Raw genomic sequence first — 17,795 nt, 5'->3', positions numbered from 1 at the left:
GAAGAGATCTGAGAGCGGAGATAAGTTGCTAAGCTGGCTGGATGATTGGAAGTACACGTGTGCAGGGGTCAAATATCACAGAACCAGACGAACTAAGGCGGTGAAGGTGTGATTGTGGCGGGGAGCGAACAGGAACAACGCGTCGCTTTTCCGCGTCTTGCGGTTGCTTTGCTTTCTTTGTTGCTGCTCCTGACTTGCTCTGATGTCCTAAATACGATATATCTTTATCGCAATTATCAAATAGACCTGGTTGTAGAGTAGAGGCAGAACGCGCAGCAGACCGTCGCTGAAAGTACGCGCGGGCTGCTGCCGCAATTCTGGGTGCAGACGCGCGGAGACCAGCGACGCGTCGCGCGCAGCTCTCGGAGCCGATAAACTTTTTCATCTTCCGCTTTCTCTCATCCTACGCAGCCGCTGGGTTGACGGGTTGTGGTGGGTTCTGCGCCGGAGTCATCGTATTAGTCGCAGCTCATCCCCGGAAGGGGTGCATGATCCACATTAGGAAGGGGGGTGGAGGTGATTGGATCTCGAAATCTCGGCGGGAGTATTATGAAAAGACGAGATCCTCGAGTCTGTCGGAGTTTCTCGACCTCGACCTCGACCGCGACCTCTACTTTCTGTTTGTTTGAGCACTTCCTCGTAGAGACCCGGGCAAGAATAAGGACGTATACCGTAAACACGACTACTACAGTAGATGCATACAAGAGCCAGGCAAGCCAGCCAGACCCATGGCTCTGCGGTGACTGGCTACACCGCGCAATGTGACAACGACGACGATCCCAAACAAGAAGCCATTCCCAACTCCCGCCGTTCTCTGCCAGCCTTCTATTAAAGCCAATTAGTCTCGAACAGCGCCAGGAAGGGGCCCGGCAAGGGCCTCAATTAGGCCTGATACGGGTCTTAATTGAGTCTGCCTTCTTCTGGGGCGCTCAGTCCCGGCGCCGGCTGCGGGAGGGCGGTCGCGCGTCCGCACCCAGAACAAGCCTCATCCCTTCCTTCCGTCGTTGGTTTTTTCTCTCCTCCTCCTCTGCTCGGCGCTTCCTCGACTCTTCCCTTTGGTTCCGTTGTCTGTTATCTTCTTCTCTTTCCTCCTCTTCTCCATCATCTTCGTCATCTTCTTCTCCCTCTCCTCCTTCTTCACCATCTTCTTCTTCTTTTCCACGGTTCTTCCTTTGACGTTGTCGCTCGTCCGCCTCTCCTCCCTCCTCACCTTCCCAGCCTTCCCTCTATCTCTCCACCCTCCGCTCAGTCCGTCTTTTCCCCTCCACCCTCCCCCCGCCTTCGCCCTCCATGGCCTCCGCAACTTCGTCCCCCTCCTGGATGGACACAAAACGTGTCGAGGCAGTCGAGAAAGTCGTCCTCCAGCGCGCTAAAATCTCACGCGTACGCCTCCTCCACTCGCTACCTATCTCCCCACCTCTCAATCTCCCATCTCACATCTCCTCTCTCTAGATCACCCGCCAACTGCAAAACCGCCTCGCCTTCGCCTCCTACAAAACAAAGCGCGGCTGGGAGAATCTCGACCTCGATCAAATCGAGCCTCGTATCGCCCTCGAAGTCGAAGCCCGTCGTCGTCGCGCACGCTCGCTCTCCGATCGCGGCTCAGTTCATTCTTCTTCCTCGCCCTCGTCCTCATACAACTCCCTCCCTTCCTCTTCCTCCGCCGCCACCACTGTCACCGCTGCAGCTGCCGCCCAGAATGCGTACCCCATGAGACCTCCCGGTTCAGCCGACAGCAACTCTAGCGACGCAAGCAGCTCAGCAGGTCCTGTCTACACCCTTCCTCCGCAGTCATTCGTCCCGTCCTCCTTCTCGTCTCCCATCAAACCCTCACCACAGCAACTCTTTCTCCCTGCCCCCAACCTCTCTCACCAGCAGCAGCAACAACAACAACAGCCGCCAGTCTATCAACTCCCCGCCCTCCCTCGCCGCCACCACTCCAAATCCGTCTCAGCCACGTCCACCTCTGCGCCCTACGGCTTGCCGATCGATCACAAACGCACGCGCACTCTCTCAAGCGACAAGCAATTTGGGCCGGTCTCAAACTACACCGCCTGGCGTCCTGGATCGCGGAGAAACGACGACGACGACGAAATCGACGTCGATCATGATCTGCTCGACGACGAGAACGAGCACGATCTTTTCATGTCTTCTACTGGCAGCCCCTCTTATGCCGCTGGGCTTAGACTGAACCAGTCGTCGCCTTTGTACCCGGGTAAAGGCCGTGGATCGCGATTTGACGCTCCTCCGCCGTCTTCTATCCACAATCAGTCACCGCAGCACTACAGCAATCTCCATGAACCTCTGCAGCGGCAACAAAAGCATCAGCAGCAGCGACAGCAGCCGCTGCAGCGAATGGGAAACGGAAGTCCCTTGAAGAAGCACAGCCGGCAATCATCCGCGTCCACGGGCGTCACAAAGCAGCACCGGAGAAATAAAAGCAGCGTTGCGTCTACGACATCGACAATGTCAAACATGAGCTCGAACGAGAACCGCAATAGCGCTCAATTCACACATTCCCCTGCTCCCTCTGCGCAAGGCAGCCACCATACTTCTAAATCTAAGGCCAAGGCCCAGCAGCAGCAGCAGGAGCAGCAGCAGAGGCACGCGAGTCCCCCGCGCACCCCTCCGCCGCGGAAATTTGACCGACCGTTCAACGGCTACGCGTCCTCAGCGTCGTCCTCACGCACGGGCGAAGAAGGCGCAGATTTGCTCATGTACCTCGCTACATCGCCTTCCCCCGCGCAGCGGTTCTCGTTCGCGAGTAACTTCGTCCCTGGCTCGAATCAGCAGCAGCCTCCTAGCTCGATTCTCTCCACACCCCCGCCGCAAAACCGGTCCGCCCCGTCGTGGACTCCAGTCCTCGGCAGCAACGGCATGAGTAATAACCACAACAACAGCAACAATAACAGCAACAACAACGGCAACACAAGCGGCAGCAGCAACAACAGCAGTAACAACGGCCCACAAACACCCTCCCAGGGCTTCAACTTCTCGGACTACGTCAACATCTTCACTCCTTCCCCCGCACAAGTGCAGTGGCATGCTCGCACGCCCATCATCACGCCGGCGCGGAAACGTCTGAATTTCGACCACCCGGATGGAATCGTCACGATCCAGACTACAAGCAGTGCTGACCATCCTGCTGCGAACGGCAATTCAGCACGTAGCTCATTCAAAGGCGGCAGCGGCGGCGGCAGTGTAATGGAAGTCGGAGGATCGCTGATACCTTGATCTTCCACAGGTTGAAGAAGATTTTGTTTTTGTGTGTTTAATATGTGGATTTGCTCGCTCGCATGTCCGTATTCATTTCAATTATAAAGGTTAGGTCGGTCGTTTTATTGTACGGGTACTAGGAGGCAGACAGGCGTGGGAATCGGGTAATAATAAGCTTGGCTAAGCTTTCTCGTTGGTGTATGTGTTTTGTTTTCGTGTGTAATATTTCTGTCTTGTATGCCATATTATCTTGTTGTATCTTTTTGTATGTGTCGATGTTACATTATCAGTCTCAGTCTCGTTTTTTCATATTCTCAGTTATGTTTTTCTTACAAATGGTTCTATGTTTTCATATTCGCCGTTCGTCGATGAAGATTGTCAGAGGTTCTCATTCATATACTTCATGTATCAACTGACTATCTCAATATCTGTTTTATTACAATAATTCTAGTTTTATCATATGTGTTTACTCGGGTGGTGGTAGTTAGTCAATTTATATCTATAGGATAGTCGTGTTCGTTTGCCATTTTTCATTGATTTTTGTCTTCGTCTCCTTTTAAAGAAAGAAGACAGACAAAATCGTACACCCAACACTCTGCTTTCAAGACATCAAAAGACATGTGAAAGAATGGTGAAAGCAAAGAAATTAAAGAAAACCCTCAACAATCAGACTAAACATTCTTCAGGTGGTTAATATTATAGTTATTACGGTAATTTATTGATTCGGGCATCTAGTGAATGAGACACTGAACAATTTGCACTCGAAAGTGGGCATTTTAAGAAGTAGATGACAATCCAACACGAAGTAATCCCACTTTACACATCTCCCATTCTAACCAATCAAGAACGGTCCAACCGGCTTATACAACAAATCCAAAATCGTATCCTTCAAGAAATCAGGCACGATAGTCGCAGTCGAGATATCCAACAACGACGACAGCGTGTTTGTCTTTGTGCACTTTGTCACCACGGTCTCGCCTCTGAACGCCTTCGCCAAGAATGTCAAGGCTTTGGGCGCGCCAAACGCCGCCAGCGTGCCGTGCTCGGAAATCAGGTCACGCACGTACTTGACCTTCGCGCCACCGTTGCAGTATGTCTTGTAGAGCTTGTCCGTGTAGCCAATCCCGTCAATCTCGTCGAGGATCGACTTGTACATGTAGATAGGGATCGTGGGAATAGCGTGGCCAAGGTCGTTCGCGGTCAGGACAGTTTGGATCTCCTCCATGGCCAAGAGCGCGTCAAAGTCGTCAAAGTAAGCAAACAAGTCGTGGAGAATGAATCTGAGCGCCGACGCGCCGAGACAAGTGTCGTACGCGGTATTGAACTCGGCCTTCTTACTCGGAAGCAAGTGTTCCTGGATAATCGGCGCAAAAGCAGGATACGCGTTCGCGAGTCCAAGAACACCGTTGGGAATCAGTCCCGCAAAGATACCCTTGTTGAGGACCTTGACCGCGTTTTCGATGTCCGGGACAGGACCTCCAAGAACGGTAGCGACGATATTGTCAAGCTCCGGGGCATACGTGTCTCGCAATTCAGCGGCTGCCGCGCTAGCAAGCGATCCACCCGAGTATCCCCAGAGCGCCACCTTCGCATCAGGATCAATTCCAGAGAAGGACTGAGACGCCAAGGTCGCGCGCACAGCATCAAGAACATGCTTCCCGCTCGCGTAGTTGGCAAGGAAAGTACCGTTCAAGCCCAGATGATCCGGCAGCACAACCGGCCATCCTTGCTCAAGCGTGCCCTGGATAATAAGCCACTCCAGCTGCGTCACGATCGTGCCCGCGAAACCGCCAGAGTCAGACGCAAACTGCAGCGCGTAGGACGGAGAGCAATTGATACTCGCCGCGTCCTCGGCAATCTGGTACGACAACAATTTCGTGTAATCCGCGTTATACGGAATCAAAATCGTCGCCACACCGGCCGCCGGATCTCCGAGCGCGTTCGTGGTCCGGTAGAGGATCTGCTGCGTGTACTTGATGTTGGCGGGAATAAGTCCAAGCGTGGCAATTGTCGAAGGCAGGTCGCGGTTCTTGAGGATCGTGCCCGGTGCAGCGGATTCAAAGCCTGCGGGGTTGGAGTAGAAGGAGTCTTCGCTGGGCTTGAGCGGGATGTTGCGACGGGCGAGGTCTTTGGGGGAAGCGGCAGGTAGAGCGCTAACCGTGGCAAGTAGCATCAAAGTCAGCAGGGAGAGACTCGTGAACTTCATGTTGGAAGTAGAAAAGAGAAGCAAGCGAGTGACGATACAAAATGAAGGTATATGGGAGGCTGGAAGCTGGGGGTATGTTTTGCTCCAGCAGAGGCAGACCTACGTCCTTTTATATTCCAAATATTTCGCCATGGCCACCATGCATTTGTCTGACAGAATACATACTTGCCATCATTGGCATCAAAGAGGAGTAAAATCCCAAGACAACCCAAGAGAAAAAGGAGATTGCAAGAGCGGTGTAAGACAGGTTTAGATCAGAACAGAGTCAGGCACGCGAGCAAAGACGGCAAAGATCTCGGGTATCAAGCTTGGTTTGCTTACTCGTTTGCTATTGATAAACAATCAACAGGGTTTGTACTGAAATATGTCCGTGCCTGCCGAGATTGTTGCTGGTTTAGATTGGATATTGCATATCTGGGGTCTACCATGCGGGGAACTCGGGGCCAGAGGCCGTCAAAAGATCTTCCAAACTAGACCCGTAAAAGCTCCATATCCAGTCATCTGATCAACAATGAAGTAAACAGAAAACACCTCAGAGATGCGGGGCAATCATCGAGATCCAAACCCGCTCAGCGTAGACAAAAAATTAAGAAGAGACGCGAGATCCCGAAGCCCCGGACGAGCAGGGTAAGGTTAAAGACCCCCCATATTATTAACATAATAAACATCAACAAATAATATCTCGAGATTGTGAGTTCGCACGTGGGAATGAGGAGAACGGAGGAGATACCGAGAATATAAGTGGGAAGGGGAAGTTGAGGGGGCGAAGAGGCGCGCATGTGAGGATGAGGAGAAGACTCGTGTGTTTTTTGGCTTCTCGCTCGTCTGCTGACTGCTACCACGAGGATGTTCCTGCCTCTGGAGAAGGTTACATTTGCAGAAGGTAGAGGTTCGTGATGTCCTTTCTGTTCTCGAACTGTGCAATAAAGAATTATGAGAATTATCAAAGTTGACAATGCGATAGTGTGCAGTGTGTACCAGATCCAACACCCTTCTTCCAGGGCATACACCAGACCCAGGCACGCATCCAGGCAAACAAACAACCACCCGATATTAACACCGTAAACGACCATCAACAAAGCAATCCTCCTCCCAAAGATAGCTCAGGAAGCGAGGCTGACGACTGAATCTAGCCGTACGGGCAATCCATCCGACAAGGTTCTCAATCCACCCCCACCCTCTCCCATTGTCATGACCGGCTTACCCCGGATTTCCATGAAAACTCAATCCCTGGTTCTGTTCCTGATCCTGGTCCTAATCTCCCTACTAATCTTCGGTAGAACCGAGCCTGACCAGTAAAGGCTTATCTGTCTTCTCTTTTCTTTTTGTTGGTACATTGAGGACCTATTCTGAAGCATTACTACTTTATGACTTTTAATAGCAGCCTAACCATCCAGGTCTATTTTGCCAATTGAAATTACAACATCCTGCTCAAAGTCGAGTATTTTTCTCTGACAGAAACCTACTTTCTATATAAAGATGAGACCAACTATGAAAAGAACAGGTTTTTAGCCAGACAAGCCAGTCACTTGAACACCACTCTATTCCACGTGTCTTTAGTTTTAAAGAACTGCTACTGTTTTGTAATTCACTGCGCAAAATTAGATATAATAGTAGCCATAATAATTATTCATCGAGGAGATAGAAAAGAAAGAAATAAAAGAGAAAAAAAAACAAATTCAGAAACTTTGCAAGCGTAGTTTTATACTGGAGCGGCTTAGTAGGTGGAGAACGAGCATTTGACCGGTTTTTATATCGTCCGAAATTCAGATTGACTGGACTACAAACGCTTTTTTGACTCAGTTCAACGGGAGAAAACGAACTTTGAACTATATAATGAATAGAGGATATAGGTGGCTTCAGTGTCAATTCGATGACGGAATCGTTCGGTGGTGTTACTCGGAGCTACACGGCAGAGAATACAGTTATGAAGACAATTCAATTATTTTCAGCAAAGTACAGATTTTCTCGACTAAACTGGCTTCAAAGCATTCTGGACAAAAGTGAAAAACAAAGAAAGAATCAAACATATAGTTAACGACAGAATTGCAAATTTTGATCACTTATGAAATAAAACAGGCTAAATAGCAGATCTCCACGTGAAGTAATCTCACGCCATACCTCAGCCTCCTTAACCAATAAGGAAAGGTCCGACGGGCTTGTAAAGCAAGTTCAAGATCGTGTCCTTCAAAAAAGAAGGAAGCACTTGCGCGGTCGAGATGTCCAGCAACGACGACAAAGTGTTTGTCTTTGTGCACTTGCTCACCACGGTCTCGCCATTGAACGCCTTAGCCAAGAATGTCAAGGCTTTGGGCGCGCCAAACGCCGCCAGCGTGCCGTGCTCGGAAATCAAGTCGCGCACGTACTTGACCTTCGCGCCACCGTTGCAGTAAGTCTTGTAGAGTTTGTCGGAATAACTGATGCTGTCAATCTCATCAAGAATCGACTTGTACATAAAGATCGGGACCGAGGGAGTCGAGTGTCCAAGACTGTTGTTTGCGAGAATTCCGCTAGGCACCGCTTCGGCCAAAAGACCCTGTGCATCGTCAAAGTAGCTGAACATGTTCTGAAGCGCAAAGTTGAGCGCCGACGCACCAAGGCAGGTGTCATAGGCCGTGTTGAACTTGGCCTTCTTGCTCGACTTCAGGCCCTCCTGAACCATGGTCTCGAGAGCGGGATACGCGTTGGAAAGTCCGAGAATTCCATCAGGAATGAGTCCAGCAAAGAGTCCTTGGTTGAGAGTGTAGAGAGCGTTGTTGATGTTGGGGATAGGTCCGCCAAGAACGGCAGCGACGATGTTGAGCTCCGGAGCGTAGCTATCTTTCAGCTCGGAGGCGGCAGCACTCACGAGCGATCCACCAGAGTATCCCCACATCGCAACGGAAGCATCCGACTTGATTCCAGTAAAGGACTCAGATGCAAGGGCTGCACGGATTCCGTCAAGGACATGCTTACCACCGGCATAGTTGGCAAGGAAAGTCGCGTTGAGACCTTCGTGGTCAGGCAAAACGACCGGCCATCCCTGCTCGAGCGCAGCCTGGATCAGAAGCCACTCGAGCTGCGTGACAATCGTTCCCACAAAACCACCCGAGTCAGACGCGAACTGCAGCGCGTACGACGGAGAGCAGTTGATGCTCGCCGCATCCTCGGCGATCTGGTACGACAGCAACGACGTGTAGTCGGCATTGTACGGAATCAGAATCGTGGCCACGGCCGAAGCAGGATCGCCGAGCGCGTTCGTGGTTCGGTACAAGATCTGCTGCGTGTACTTGATGTTGGCGGGAATAAGACCGAAGGCAGCGATCGTCGAAGGCAGATTGCGGTTCTTCAAGATCGTACCGGGGGCCGCAGACTCGAATCCAGCAGGGTTGGCGTAGAAGGAGTCCTCGCTCGGCTTAGGAGGAATGTTCCGACGAGAAAGCGCTTCGGGCGAGGCAGCCGGCATACCGACGACGGTAGCAATCAGCATGGAAGCTGCCAGAGAGAAGATAGCGAGCTTCATTGTGCAAGTGGCAGATGGAATTAGAGCTCAGGGGGCCGAAGTCAGAAGCAGCAAGAGAGATCCCACGAGTATAGAGAGATTAAGACACTCAAGCTCACCCTTGTGGAAAGAAGATATAGCTAGATCAAGGGAGAACAGGCATCTTTTTATATTCCAGGTATCTCCGTCGATCCGGGAGATATTGACCGGGATGACCAATGTTCTCGCTAGAACTTACTAGTAGGCATCGCGTACGAAATCCGAGAACAGAAGACCAAACCTAGACGAGAAACAACAGATAAAAAAATCTCATAAGAGACATTGCTGTTAGAACAGCGACGGGAACGGGTATGATTTTTCCAGGAGGCTGTATTCCAAAATCTTTCAATAGGGTTTATAGAAGACACTATTTGTATATAGTATGGATAAGGCCCAAATCATGTACTGCTACTATATATCACCTGTCAGTACCGAGGTAATATCAGTCACAGTGTGCTGTCGAATTACAGGATTGCTAATACTTCGGAAGTGCAGCTTCTGTGCATCGAAGACGAAGACCGAGATGAGAAGACCTCACGGCTTCCGTACTGGGTCTAAGAGTTTGCTCTTTGAACACAGTTAATCCAACTAAGACAGTACAGTTTTTCTGAAAAGAATTACAGATCGATCAGAAGAACAAGGCACATGCTCTCGTCGCCGTTGAAAGAACAGGCGACAAAAATTAACGAGGAACGCGATCGCGAAGTACCATGAGATAAATAGGGTAGGGTTTTTAGCCCACTGACGATATTGATCATGAAGATCTCAAAATAACAAATAACAAATCACCACCGACATGAGTTCGCACGTGGGAATGAGGAGAGAGGGCAAAATCTCGTGAATATAGCAATTAGTCCGCTAGTATTATTACCGGAAGAAGTGTCTCGAAGGAAGTTGAGTACATGTGAGAATGGAATAAATGTGCTTTAGCCTGAATGCTACACGTTGAAATATGCCTCTTCTAGGTGTTTCTTGTCTATTGTCTCAATTCGAGCTCTTTTTCATCTACCCAGCCGGTCAATTGCTCCAGACCTGTTCCACAACGTGAGAGCCAAGGTCAATGCAAAATCACAACGGTCGGAGGATCCACAAATTAGCATAGGCACAAGAGAGCAGCCGCTTGCAGCAGCCCACATATGGTATTGATACAGGCCTGGGAACAACCACCCGATATAGCTAGTCGGCTGGTGGTGGGCTAACTAAGTCACCTTTTGCTTCCCTGATTATATTGGGAAGCGAGTAGCGGGTCGAGGTTCAGCCGTATAATAGTTTCTGTTTACAGTTCAGAGCGGCGCATAATTCATAATTAGAATTCATAATTAGGAGGCCTGGATGCGAATAACTACCCCGCGCCATCAGCTTGACCACGAACCTCCAGCTCGAACAAACTCAATCGCTGCTTGGTTCTTGGTAGCAATTCGTCATCATCGTCTCAGCTGGATTATTGAGCGCGTTCTCGGTTGTCTATTGCGCTTGTGGTTCGAGAGCGTTGGCGTTGATGTATGAGATTTAATCGTGACAATGATCTCAACGCCGTCCTGGTCCGTCCACCCAGCCGAATATTACATTTCTTGCCGCGAAACCCATGTCGAATGTTCTCACGATTCGAAAGCACCAGGTGATTCATCAATCTCGAGGATTCCAACTAAAAGACAAGCTTGCCACCAAGAAAGCAAAGTAGCAGCTAATGCTGGGACTTCATTAATCTATCCAAACTAAACTCGCGCCCTCGGTCAGAATCTCCGATCCTTACTTACTCGCCCTCCTCTTCAACAAACTCGATAGCATTAAACAGAACAAGCAAAGCAAAACACACAATCGTCACTATCACTGCTTCATCACCTTGACTGAGACACTATCGTGAATAGTCTATTGTCTCGGAAAGTCACTCTTTCTTCCTCGATTGCAATGTGTCCATTAAGGAAACACTGCTGAACATACTGTGCGATCATCTCTCCAATATGCAGTTACCAATTTCACTGCGGGGTCAGTTTCTATTCCAAATTCTTCCAGACGTATCGCCATAGTTCGTTTCAATATCCATCACTCTTTATTGAAGTGCCGACCGAGATAGCATCACCGGGACGCCGGCCAGGTTTGAGCGCAAACATCCAAATGACTTTACTAGAGCACTGCACTCAGCCATGCCAGCTGGCGAAGTATTACAACATACTGCTGCCTTGGCTAAAATATTTCAAGCATAATTTGAATCATTGACCAAGCATATTACAACGTGACCCAAGGGACATGTTATCAACCACAGCGCTTTCCTGAACGGCAGGATCCAGCACTGCTCCACTCAACTGTCGCATCTGTCAATCCAGATCAGCATACTTTTACAGCTCTTGACCAAGTTTTCTGACTCAAGCATAATAGAGTATACTCTGAGCAATCTGTCACAATACCGCCCACCACTAACATCAACTATATCACTCAAAGCGCATAAGAAGATTCCATTCGCCAAGTCGGACGGAGCTTTCCACAACAGACCTTTCTGCTTGGCAAGCCACTTTAGAACCGAACGAAATACTGTCTTTCGGAGGAGAACACGGCCAGAAACAAGAAGAAACGGGAAGTAGTAGCACATCGGCATAGACCTCTTCGCGCCGACGGATCAGTTGTTGGCTGCCCACTATTTCAATATCGCGAAAGCATATACGTCCACTTCACCGGCTTCCAGACTTCGATTATGTCTCATTATGGAGCAGTCAAAACAAAAGTCGCCACAGTCTATATATGGATCAAGTCCGGTGTCGAGACTACTATACTCTGATCGAGATCAATTCAATATTGTCACCTTGTCCCATTCTACTTGATGTCATCTCCTATCACGTATACCGTCAGCTGTTCTCCTAAGAGTGCATGAGAGTACATGAGAGTACTCTGTATACCAGCCATATCTATAGTTTCGAAATGTACAGCATCATGATCTAATTCCTTACTCTTCTCCAAAAGACATAACGCTGGTCACAATAGTTTCGCGCACCACGAGGGTTTGCAGATAGAGTAGAAATCAACAAAGATCTCACTAAGGCGCTATAAGTGCTAACTACCAACCCCTCATAAGTGTGCACACCATGACAAATCACTGACGTAATCATAAGCGGCTTCTATGGACCGTCTCTGATTGGGTAGGCTCTTTTCCATACAAAAGCAATCACAACTGGCATGAAATCACTGGTAAATAATGAGCTAAAGATAATGACTTCTTTCACTTATATTGAGACAATATCAACTATATAGGTATATTCGTCCAGATTGTACCCCATAAAACCGTAGTCCTTGCGTCCATCTTTTCGCTCCTGTAAACTTCCGATTCAACCGCTCCGAAATATGCAAAACATGTAAATAATTCGATTCACGATGGATTGTTTACATCTTGCTACTATAAAAACCGAAGAAATGGTGTTAGATTCCGACACTTCTGATTCAACCAAAAGAAAAAACGGTAACGTACAGAGCAAAGGCGGCCATGCCGAAGGGGGTCACGAAAGGAACCACTGTCATAACAAGTCAGTACTCATCTTGTCTATCCAACGAAATATAACCTCCAGCACATACAGAAGAAAAGGGTGTAAGGGATGAAGAAGGGAATGCGACGGTTGTGGACCTTGAAGGGAAGGTTGTTGTAGGGACCCTCGGGCCAGTGGTGAGTGGACTTAGCAACCTGCGAGGACTGGAATCCACGCTTGAAGATCATCTCGCGCGCAGACATGCTGCGGACGGCCGAGCGGACGGAGGTGCGGGCAACGGTAGGAGCGTACATTGTGTTGTGGATAGAGAGGATAACAACGGTGATGGTATGTCTTGACGTAGAAGTAAGGCTCTGGAAAACCGGTGGTGGTCTGCCTCGACGCTGCGCAAACTTTCTAGTCACGTGTCAAAAGTCACGTGCATCTCTGCTGGATTTTTGTTGCTGGAACTCCCAGCAGTAAAAGTTTTGACCCAAAGAAAGAGAGAGCTTGCTACGATTTATACATCGGTTTCCGTGTTGAAATTTGCACGAAACTGATTGCTCTGCTGATAGGTGCTTGGTTTTGCATTCAGTGCACTAATTCAGTAGCTAGCCGTCGAGTACGTGCCTTTTTCTACCTACTTTATCATCATCAACCTTGATATCCAACTCGTACCTTTTTGCTGATCTGAAGTTTGCCAGACATGGATGACTTATTCGACGTCTTTGAAGAGTCAACGACCACCGCCCCGACCAAGCGGACACCTCTTCCTCGCAACGGTCTAACTCTTTCTGACAAGAATGACCAAGAAGCGAAAAATGGAGTGAAGCGAGGGCACGAAAGCTCGCCGGAAGCTGAAGATGGTCCTACAGAGGTTGATACTGAGAAGAAGGCGCGAACAAGCGAGGCTTTGGAGGCCAAGACTGCCGAACCTGTCGTAACTGATGAGTTCGAACAAGAGGCGTCTCGGGAGGTTACTGCCTCAACAGGTTTCCAGGGCACCTCAACCGTCAAGGTTGAGGAGGACGGCAAGGTCAAGCTGAATCATCAGGTCCGACATCAAGTTGCTCTGCCTCCCAACTACAACTATGTTCCGCTTTCTGAGCACGTACCCCCAAAAGATCCCGCAAGAACGTACCCTTTCACTCTCGATCCGTTCCAGGCAAACGCTATCGCCTCAATACAGCGCAACGAGTCTGTCTTGGTCTCTGCCCACACTAGTGCCGGTAAAACCGTCGTGGCTGAATACGCGATCGCGCAAAGTTTACGCGACAAGCAGCGAGTGATCTACACCTCGCCAATCAAGGCTTTGAGTAATCAGAAATATCGTGAACTGCTGGCCGAGTTTGGCGACGTCGGTCTTATGACTGGAGATGTCACCATCAATCAGACGGCAAGTTGCTTGGTCATGACTACCGAGATTCTCAGATCTATGCTGTATCGCGGTTCAGAGGTCATGCGTGAAGTGGCGTGGGTTGTCTTTGACGAAATTCACTACATGCGAGATCTGGAGCGTGGTGTTGTGTGGGAAGAGACTATCATCTTGCTGCCAGATAAGGTTCGCTACGTCTTCCTGTCTGCTACCATCCCCAACGCCATGCAGTTTGCCGAGTGGATCTGCAAGATCCATATCCAACCTTGCCACGTTGTCTACACCGACTTCCGACCGACGCCATTGCAGCACTATCTTTTCCCTGCGGGCGGAGACGGAATCCATTTGGTTGTAGACGAAAAGAGTGTGTTTCGAGAGGACAGCTTTCAGAAAGCTATGGGTCAGCTCGCGAACGATCAGAATACCGAGGAGTCTTCCAAGAATAGAAACGACCGTCGCTTGAAGGATCGGGGGAAAAAGAAACAGAAAGGACCTTCGGATATCTACAAGATCGTCAAAATGATCATGACAAAGCAGTACAATCCTGTCATCGTCTTCAGTTTCAGCAAACGTGAGTGCGAGGCTCTGGCTTTGCAAATGAGCAAGCTCGACTTCAACGAAGATGCCGAGAAGGATATGGTTACCAAGGTCTTCCAGAACGCAATCTCGCAGCTATCTGACGAAGATAGAGAACTACCTCAGATCAAACACATTCTTCCTCTGCTGAGACGTGGAATCGGTATCCATCACAGTGGATTGTTGCCTATCTTGAAAGAAGTCATCGAGATTCTGTTCCAGGAGGGTTTGATCAAGGTCCTCTTTGCTACTGAGACTTTCTCGATCGGCTTGAACATGCCTGCAAAGACTGTCGTGTTTACGAACGTGCGCAAATGGGACGGAAAGAACTTCAGATGGGTTTCTGGTGGAGAATATATCCAGATGTCTGGTCGTGCGGGTCGTCGTGGTCTCGATGATCGTGGAATCGTAATCCTGATGATCGACGAGAAGATGGAGCCTGAAGTTGCAAAGGGTATGGTGAAGGGTCAGGCTGATCGTCTTGATTCTGCCTTCCACTTGAGCTACAACATGATTCTCAACCTTATGCGTGTCGAAGGTATCTCACCTGAGTACATGCTCGAGCGATGTTTCTTCCAGTTCCAGAATACGTCTCAAGTCCCGCTGCTCGAGAAGGAGCTTGCTGACGAGACCGAGAAGTATAACTCCATGGAAATCAAGCAGGAAGAAGATGTTGCGGAATACTATGACTTGAAGCAGCAGCTGGATAGCTACTATAAGGATGTCCAGACTGTGATCTCGCATCCTTCTGTTGCGATTCCATTTATGACTGCTGGCAGACTCGTCAAGATCTCATACAAGGGCGTTGACTTTGGATGGGGTGCCGTTGTGTCGTACAGCAAGCGCTCGCCTCCTAAGCACCAGAAGAATGTCACATACACTCCTCATGAGTCATACATTGTCGACGTCGCTCTCAATGTTGCTGCAGACTCCCCTCGTATCACTCCTAAGAACGTCGAACTGCCTGACGGAGTTCGACCGCCTGCAGAGGACGGCAAGTCCAAGGTTGAGGTTGTACCTTTGACGCTCAACTGCCTACAACAGATCTCGAACCTGAGAATCTTTATCGGCCAAGATTTAAGGTCACCGCAGCAGCGTGAGCATATCGCAAAGTCGATCAAGGAAGTCCAGAAGCGATTCCCTGATGGCATCACATTGCTGGATCCAGTTGAGAACATGAAGATTAAGGATGATGCATTCTTGACCCTTCAGAAGGTATGCGTTTCTTAATATCTGCTATCTTACTCTACTTGTACTAACTAGTTTACAGAAAATCGAAAACCTAGAGACGAAACTGAAGGCAAACGCGGTCTACAACTCTCCCGAGCTCGACGAGCTCTACAAGGAGTTTCTCGCAAAGGTCGACCTGCAAACCAAGATTCAAGAAATCAAGGGCAAGATCGAAAAAGCCCATTCGATCATGCAACTCGACGAGCTCAAGTACCGAAAACGTGTCCTGCGCCGCCTCGGTTTTATCAGCGAGGATGATATCATCGAAGTCAAGGGCCGTGTGGCCTGTGAGATTAGCAGTGGCGATGAACTTCTGCTGACGGAGATGATTTTCAACAGTATGTTCAACGATCTTACGCCCGAGGCTATTGCAGGTCTGTTGAGCTGCTTTGTGTTTGAAGAGAAGAGCAAGGAGACCGGTAAGATGCCTCCCGAGCTCGCGAAGCCTTTCAGGGATATGAAGGAAGCCGCGAGACGGATAGCCAAGGTCTCTCGTGAAAGTAAACTCGACATATCAGAAGACGACTACGTCGACAAGTTCAAGCCGACAGTCATGGAAGTCGTCTTCACCTGGGCGCAGGGCGCGTCCTTTGCGCAGATTTGCAAGATGACTGATGTCTACGAAGGTAGTTTGATCCGGATGTTCAAGCGTCTGGAAGAGTTGCTGCGACAGCTGGTCATGGCGGCTAAGGTTATTGGAAACGAGGATCTGGAGAAAAAGATGGAGGTCGCGATGGAGAAAATCAGAAGAGATTTGGTTGCTGCTGGTTCTTTGTATTTGTAGTGTGCTTTTCTTTTTACTCATTGATGTTTTCCTATTTCATATTTTTAGATGTATAGTATTTTTGAATTGATATGTATTTATGCAAATTTCTTCGTCAGCTATCCTCTGCTATCAGGTCTAGCCGACCTAATGAGTACTCGATAATCCGCTCCAAGTACTCATCCTGCAGATTCCGGTCCGGCACCGATCTCTTTTCATTCTCGACGTAGAACGCAAACCCGTCATCAGCAAACTCATCAATAGATTCTGCGTTCTCGGGAATCAAATCCCACTTTTCAACTTGCTGCCTGCCAACCGTCAGACAAGCGAGGACATAACACCACAACCTGGCTGCATCTGAGTGGTTATATCCACCGCCTCCGAGTAACAGACAGGGCTGAGATCCCCAGCCTATGATATCGAGTATGAGATCTCCCAGGCCCCTAGTCGTCAGATTCCATTCCTTTGCAGGGTCGCGCGCAAGGCCGTCTGCTCCACACTGCAAGACCACCACATCCGGCCTGAATTTCCGATACGCAGGCAACACGACCTCCTCGACCACCCTGCGATGCGACGCATCCGACAGCCCGGATCGCAAGCCGACGTTGATCGTGAAGCCTTCGCCTTTACCCTTGCCGTTATGTTTTGAGTTGCCGGTACCGGGGAAGAAGCCGCGGTCGAAGCGGTGGATGGAGAGGTTGAGCACTTTGTTTGAGTGCGCAAAGGCTTTTTCGACGCCGTCGCCGTGGTGGAGGTCGAGGTCGATGTACATGACTTTGTCGAATTGCTTGCGTAGTCTGCGTGATATGTCAGTGTCAGTGGTGTCCTCCAGAAGATAACGAGTCGTCAGGTAGAGACTTACTCGAGTATGCCGAGCACGATATCGTTAACGTAGCAAAACCCAGAACAACGCTCTTTCCCCGCATGATGCCGTCCCCCATGCCAATTAACCGCAATCCTCTGCTCCACACCAGCACTTTCCTGACTCAAGAAGCGAGCGCAAGATAACGTCGTCCCAGCAACGGCCTGGATGTACTTGTCCAGTCCCTGGAACCTAGGACAATCAAATTCAACCCCGAACCTCGCCTGCAGTTTCCGATCTCTATCGTCATGATCTGGTTCCTGCTCGAGAATTGATCGCGAGCTGTCGTTGTCGTCGCTATCATCTTCGTCTAGCTCAACCTCCTCCCCTAGCAAAAACGAGATAAAATCGCTGTCGTGGAATGACACTAGCTGCGCCTTCGAGGCGAAACTGGGAGGTATTATCTGATCGCACTGCGACTGTAAATCATATGCGCTGATCAACCCGTCAACGAGCGACGCGCGACCTATATTCGACGGCAGGAGGTCGCAGATAGATGTATACGCTTTACTATAAGCGTATCCTATCTTTCGTCTGCTCATTTCGGGGATATTTGTTGGTGGTTTGAGAGGGCAGCGGGACGCGTGCGAGACCC

General features: G+C 49.5%; 6 protein-coding genes across 6 annotated transcripts; 2 read left to right on the top strand and 4 right to left on the bottom strand.

Annotated features, from left to right (window-relative positions):
* Positions 1 to 1,290: 1,290 nt before the first annotated feature.
* Positions 1,291 to 3,234, top strand: BZA70DRAFT_289257 (uncharacterized protein; the record flags this gene model as incomplete). The annotated part of the gene is made up of 2 exons (XM_064914098.1): positions 1,291 to 1,383; positions 1,453 to 3,234. 2 exons carry the CDS (start codon positions 1,291 to 1,293, stop codon positions 3,232 to 3,234), a joined length of 1,875 nt encoding a protein of 624 aa, XP_064768366.1.
* A 524-nt stretch (positions 3,235 to 3,758) lies between these two features.
* Positions 3,759 to 5,739, bottom strand: BZA70DRAFT_153253 (secretory lipase family protein). The gene has a single exon (XM_064909721.1). The coding sequence runs from the start codon at positions 5,420 to 5,422 to the stop codon at positions 4,049 to 4,051; it is 1,374 nt and encodes a 457-aa protein (XP_064768365.1). The 5' UTR covers positions 5,423 to 5,739; the 3' UTR covers positions 3,759 to 4,048.
* A 1,814-nt stretch (positions 5,740 to 7,553) lies between these two features.
* Positions 7,554 to 8,924, bottom strand: BZA70DRAFT_289255 (secretory lipase family protein; the record flags this gene model as incomplete). The annotated part of the gene is made up of 1 exon (XM_064914097.1): positions 7,554 to 8,924. The coding sequence occupies one exon, from the start codon at positions 8,922 to 8,924 to the stop codon at positions 7,554 to 7,556; it is 1,371 nt and encodes a 456-aa protein (XP_064768364.1).
* A 3,015-nt stretch (positions 8,925 to 11,939) lies between these two features.
* BZA70DRAFT_277855 (uncharacterized protein) lies at positions 11,940 to 12,903 on the bottom strand. Its single transcript, XM_064912516.1, has 3 exons — positions 12,504 to 12,903; positions 12,400 to 12,442; positions 11,940 to 12,327 (listed from the first exon to the last, which is right to left on the bottom strand). Exons 1-3 carry the CDS (start codon positions 12,706 to 12,708, stop codon positions 12,315 to 12,317), a joined length of 261 nt encoding a protein of 86 aa, XP_064768363.1. The 5' UTR covers positions 12,709 to 12,903; the 3' UTR covers positions 11,940 to 12,314.
* On the top strand, positions 12,885 to 16,409 carry BZA70DRAFT_247624 (dead-box family helicase required for mRNA export from nucleus). The gene is made up of 2 exons (XM_064910656.1): positions 12,885 to 15,560; positions 15,616 to 16,409. Exons 1-2 carry the CDS (start codon positions 13,101 to 13,103, stop codon positions 16,357 to 16,359), a joined length of 3,204 nt encoding a protein of 1,067 aa, XP_064768362.1. The 5' UTR covers positions 12,885 to 13,100; the 3' UTR covers positions 16,360 to 16,409.
* On the bottom strand, positions 16,410 to 17,791 carry BZA70DRAFT_310526 (uncharacterized protein). The gene is made up of 2 exons (XM_064914925.1): positions 17,201 to 17,791; positions 16,410 to 17,135 (listed from the first exon to the last, which is right to left on the bottom strand). The coding sequence occupies exons 1-2, from the start codon at positions 17,740 to 17,742 to the stop codon at positions 16,454 to 16,456; spliced, it is 1,224 nt and encodes a 407-aa protein (XP_064768361.1). The 5' UTR covers positions 17,743 to 17,791; the 3' UTR covers positions 16,410 to 16,453.
* Between the last annotated feature and the right edge of the window lie 4 nt (positions 17,792 to 17,795).

The sequence above is a fragment of the Myxozyma melibiosi genome (assembly GCF_037950935.1).
Source record: "Myxozyma melibiosi strain Phaff 52-87 chromosome Unknown BZA70scaffold_5, whole genome shotgun sequence".
In the NCBI taxonomy this organism is placed as follows: Eukaryota; Fungi; Ascomycota; class Lipomycetes; order Lipomycetales; family Lipomycetaceae; genus Myxozyma; species Myxozyma melibiosi.
This window is presented reverse-complemented; position numbering and strand designations above follow the sequence as displayed.

Coding starts and splice junctions, on each gene's coding strand:
- BZA70DRAFT_247624 (XM_064910656.1), top strand. CDS start 13,101: ATGGATGACTTATTCGACGTCTTTGAAGAGTCAACGACCACCGCCCCG. Junction 15,561..15,615: donor CATTCTTGACCCTTCAGAAG/GTATGCGTTTCT, acceptor ACTAGTTTACAG/AAAATCGAAAACCTAGAGAC.
- BZA70DRAFT_153253 (XM_064909721.1), bottom strand. CDS start 5,422: ATGAAGTTCACGAGTCTCTCCCTGCTGACTTTGATGCTACTTGCCACG.
- BZA70DRAFT_277855 (XM_064912516.1), bottom strand. CDS start 12,708: ATGTACGCTCCTACCGTTGCCCGCACCTCCGTCCGCTCGGCCGTCCGC. Junction 12,443..12,503: donor CCCTTACACCCTTTTCTTCT/GTATGTGCTGGA, acceptor TTGTTATGACAG/TGGTTCCTTTCGTGACCCCC.
- BZA70DRAFT_310526 (XM_064914925.1), bottom strand. CDS start 17,742: ATGAGCAGACGAAAGATAGGATACGCTTATAGTAAAGCGTATACATCT. Junction 17,136..17,200: donor ATCGTGCTCGGCATACTCGA/GTAAGTCTCTAC, acceptor CATATCACGCAG/ACTACGCAAGCAATTCGACA.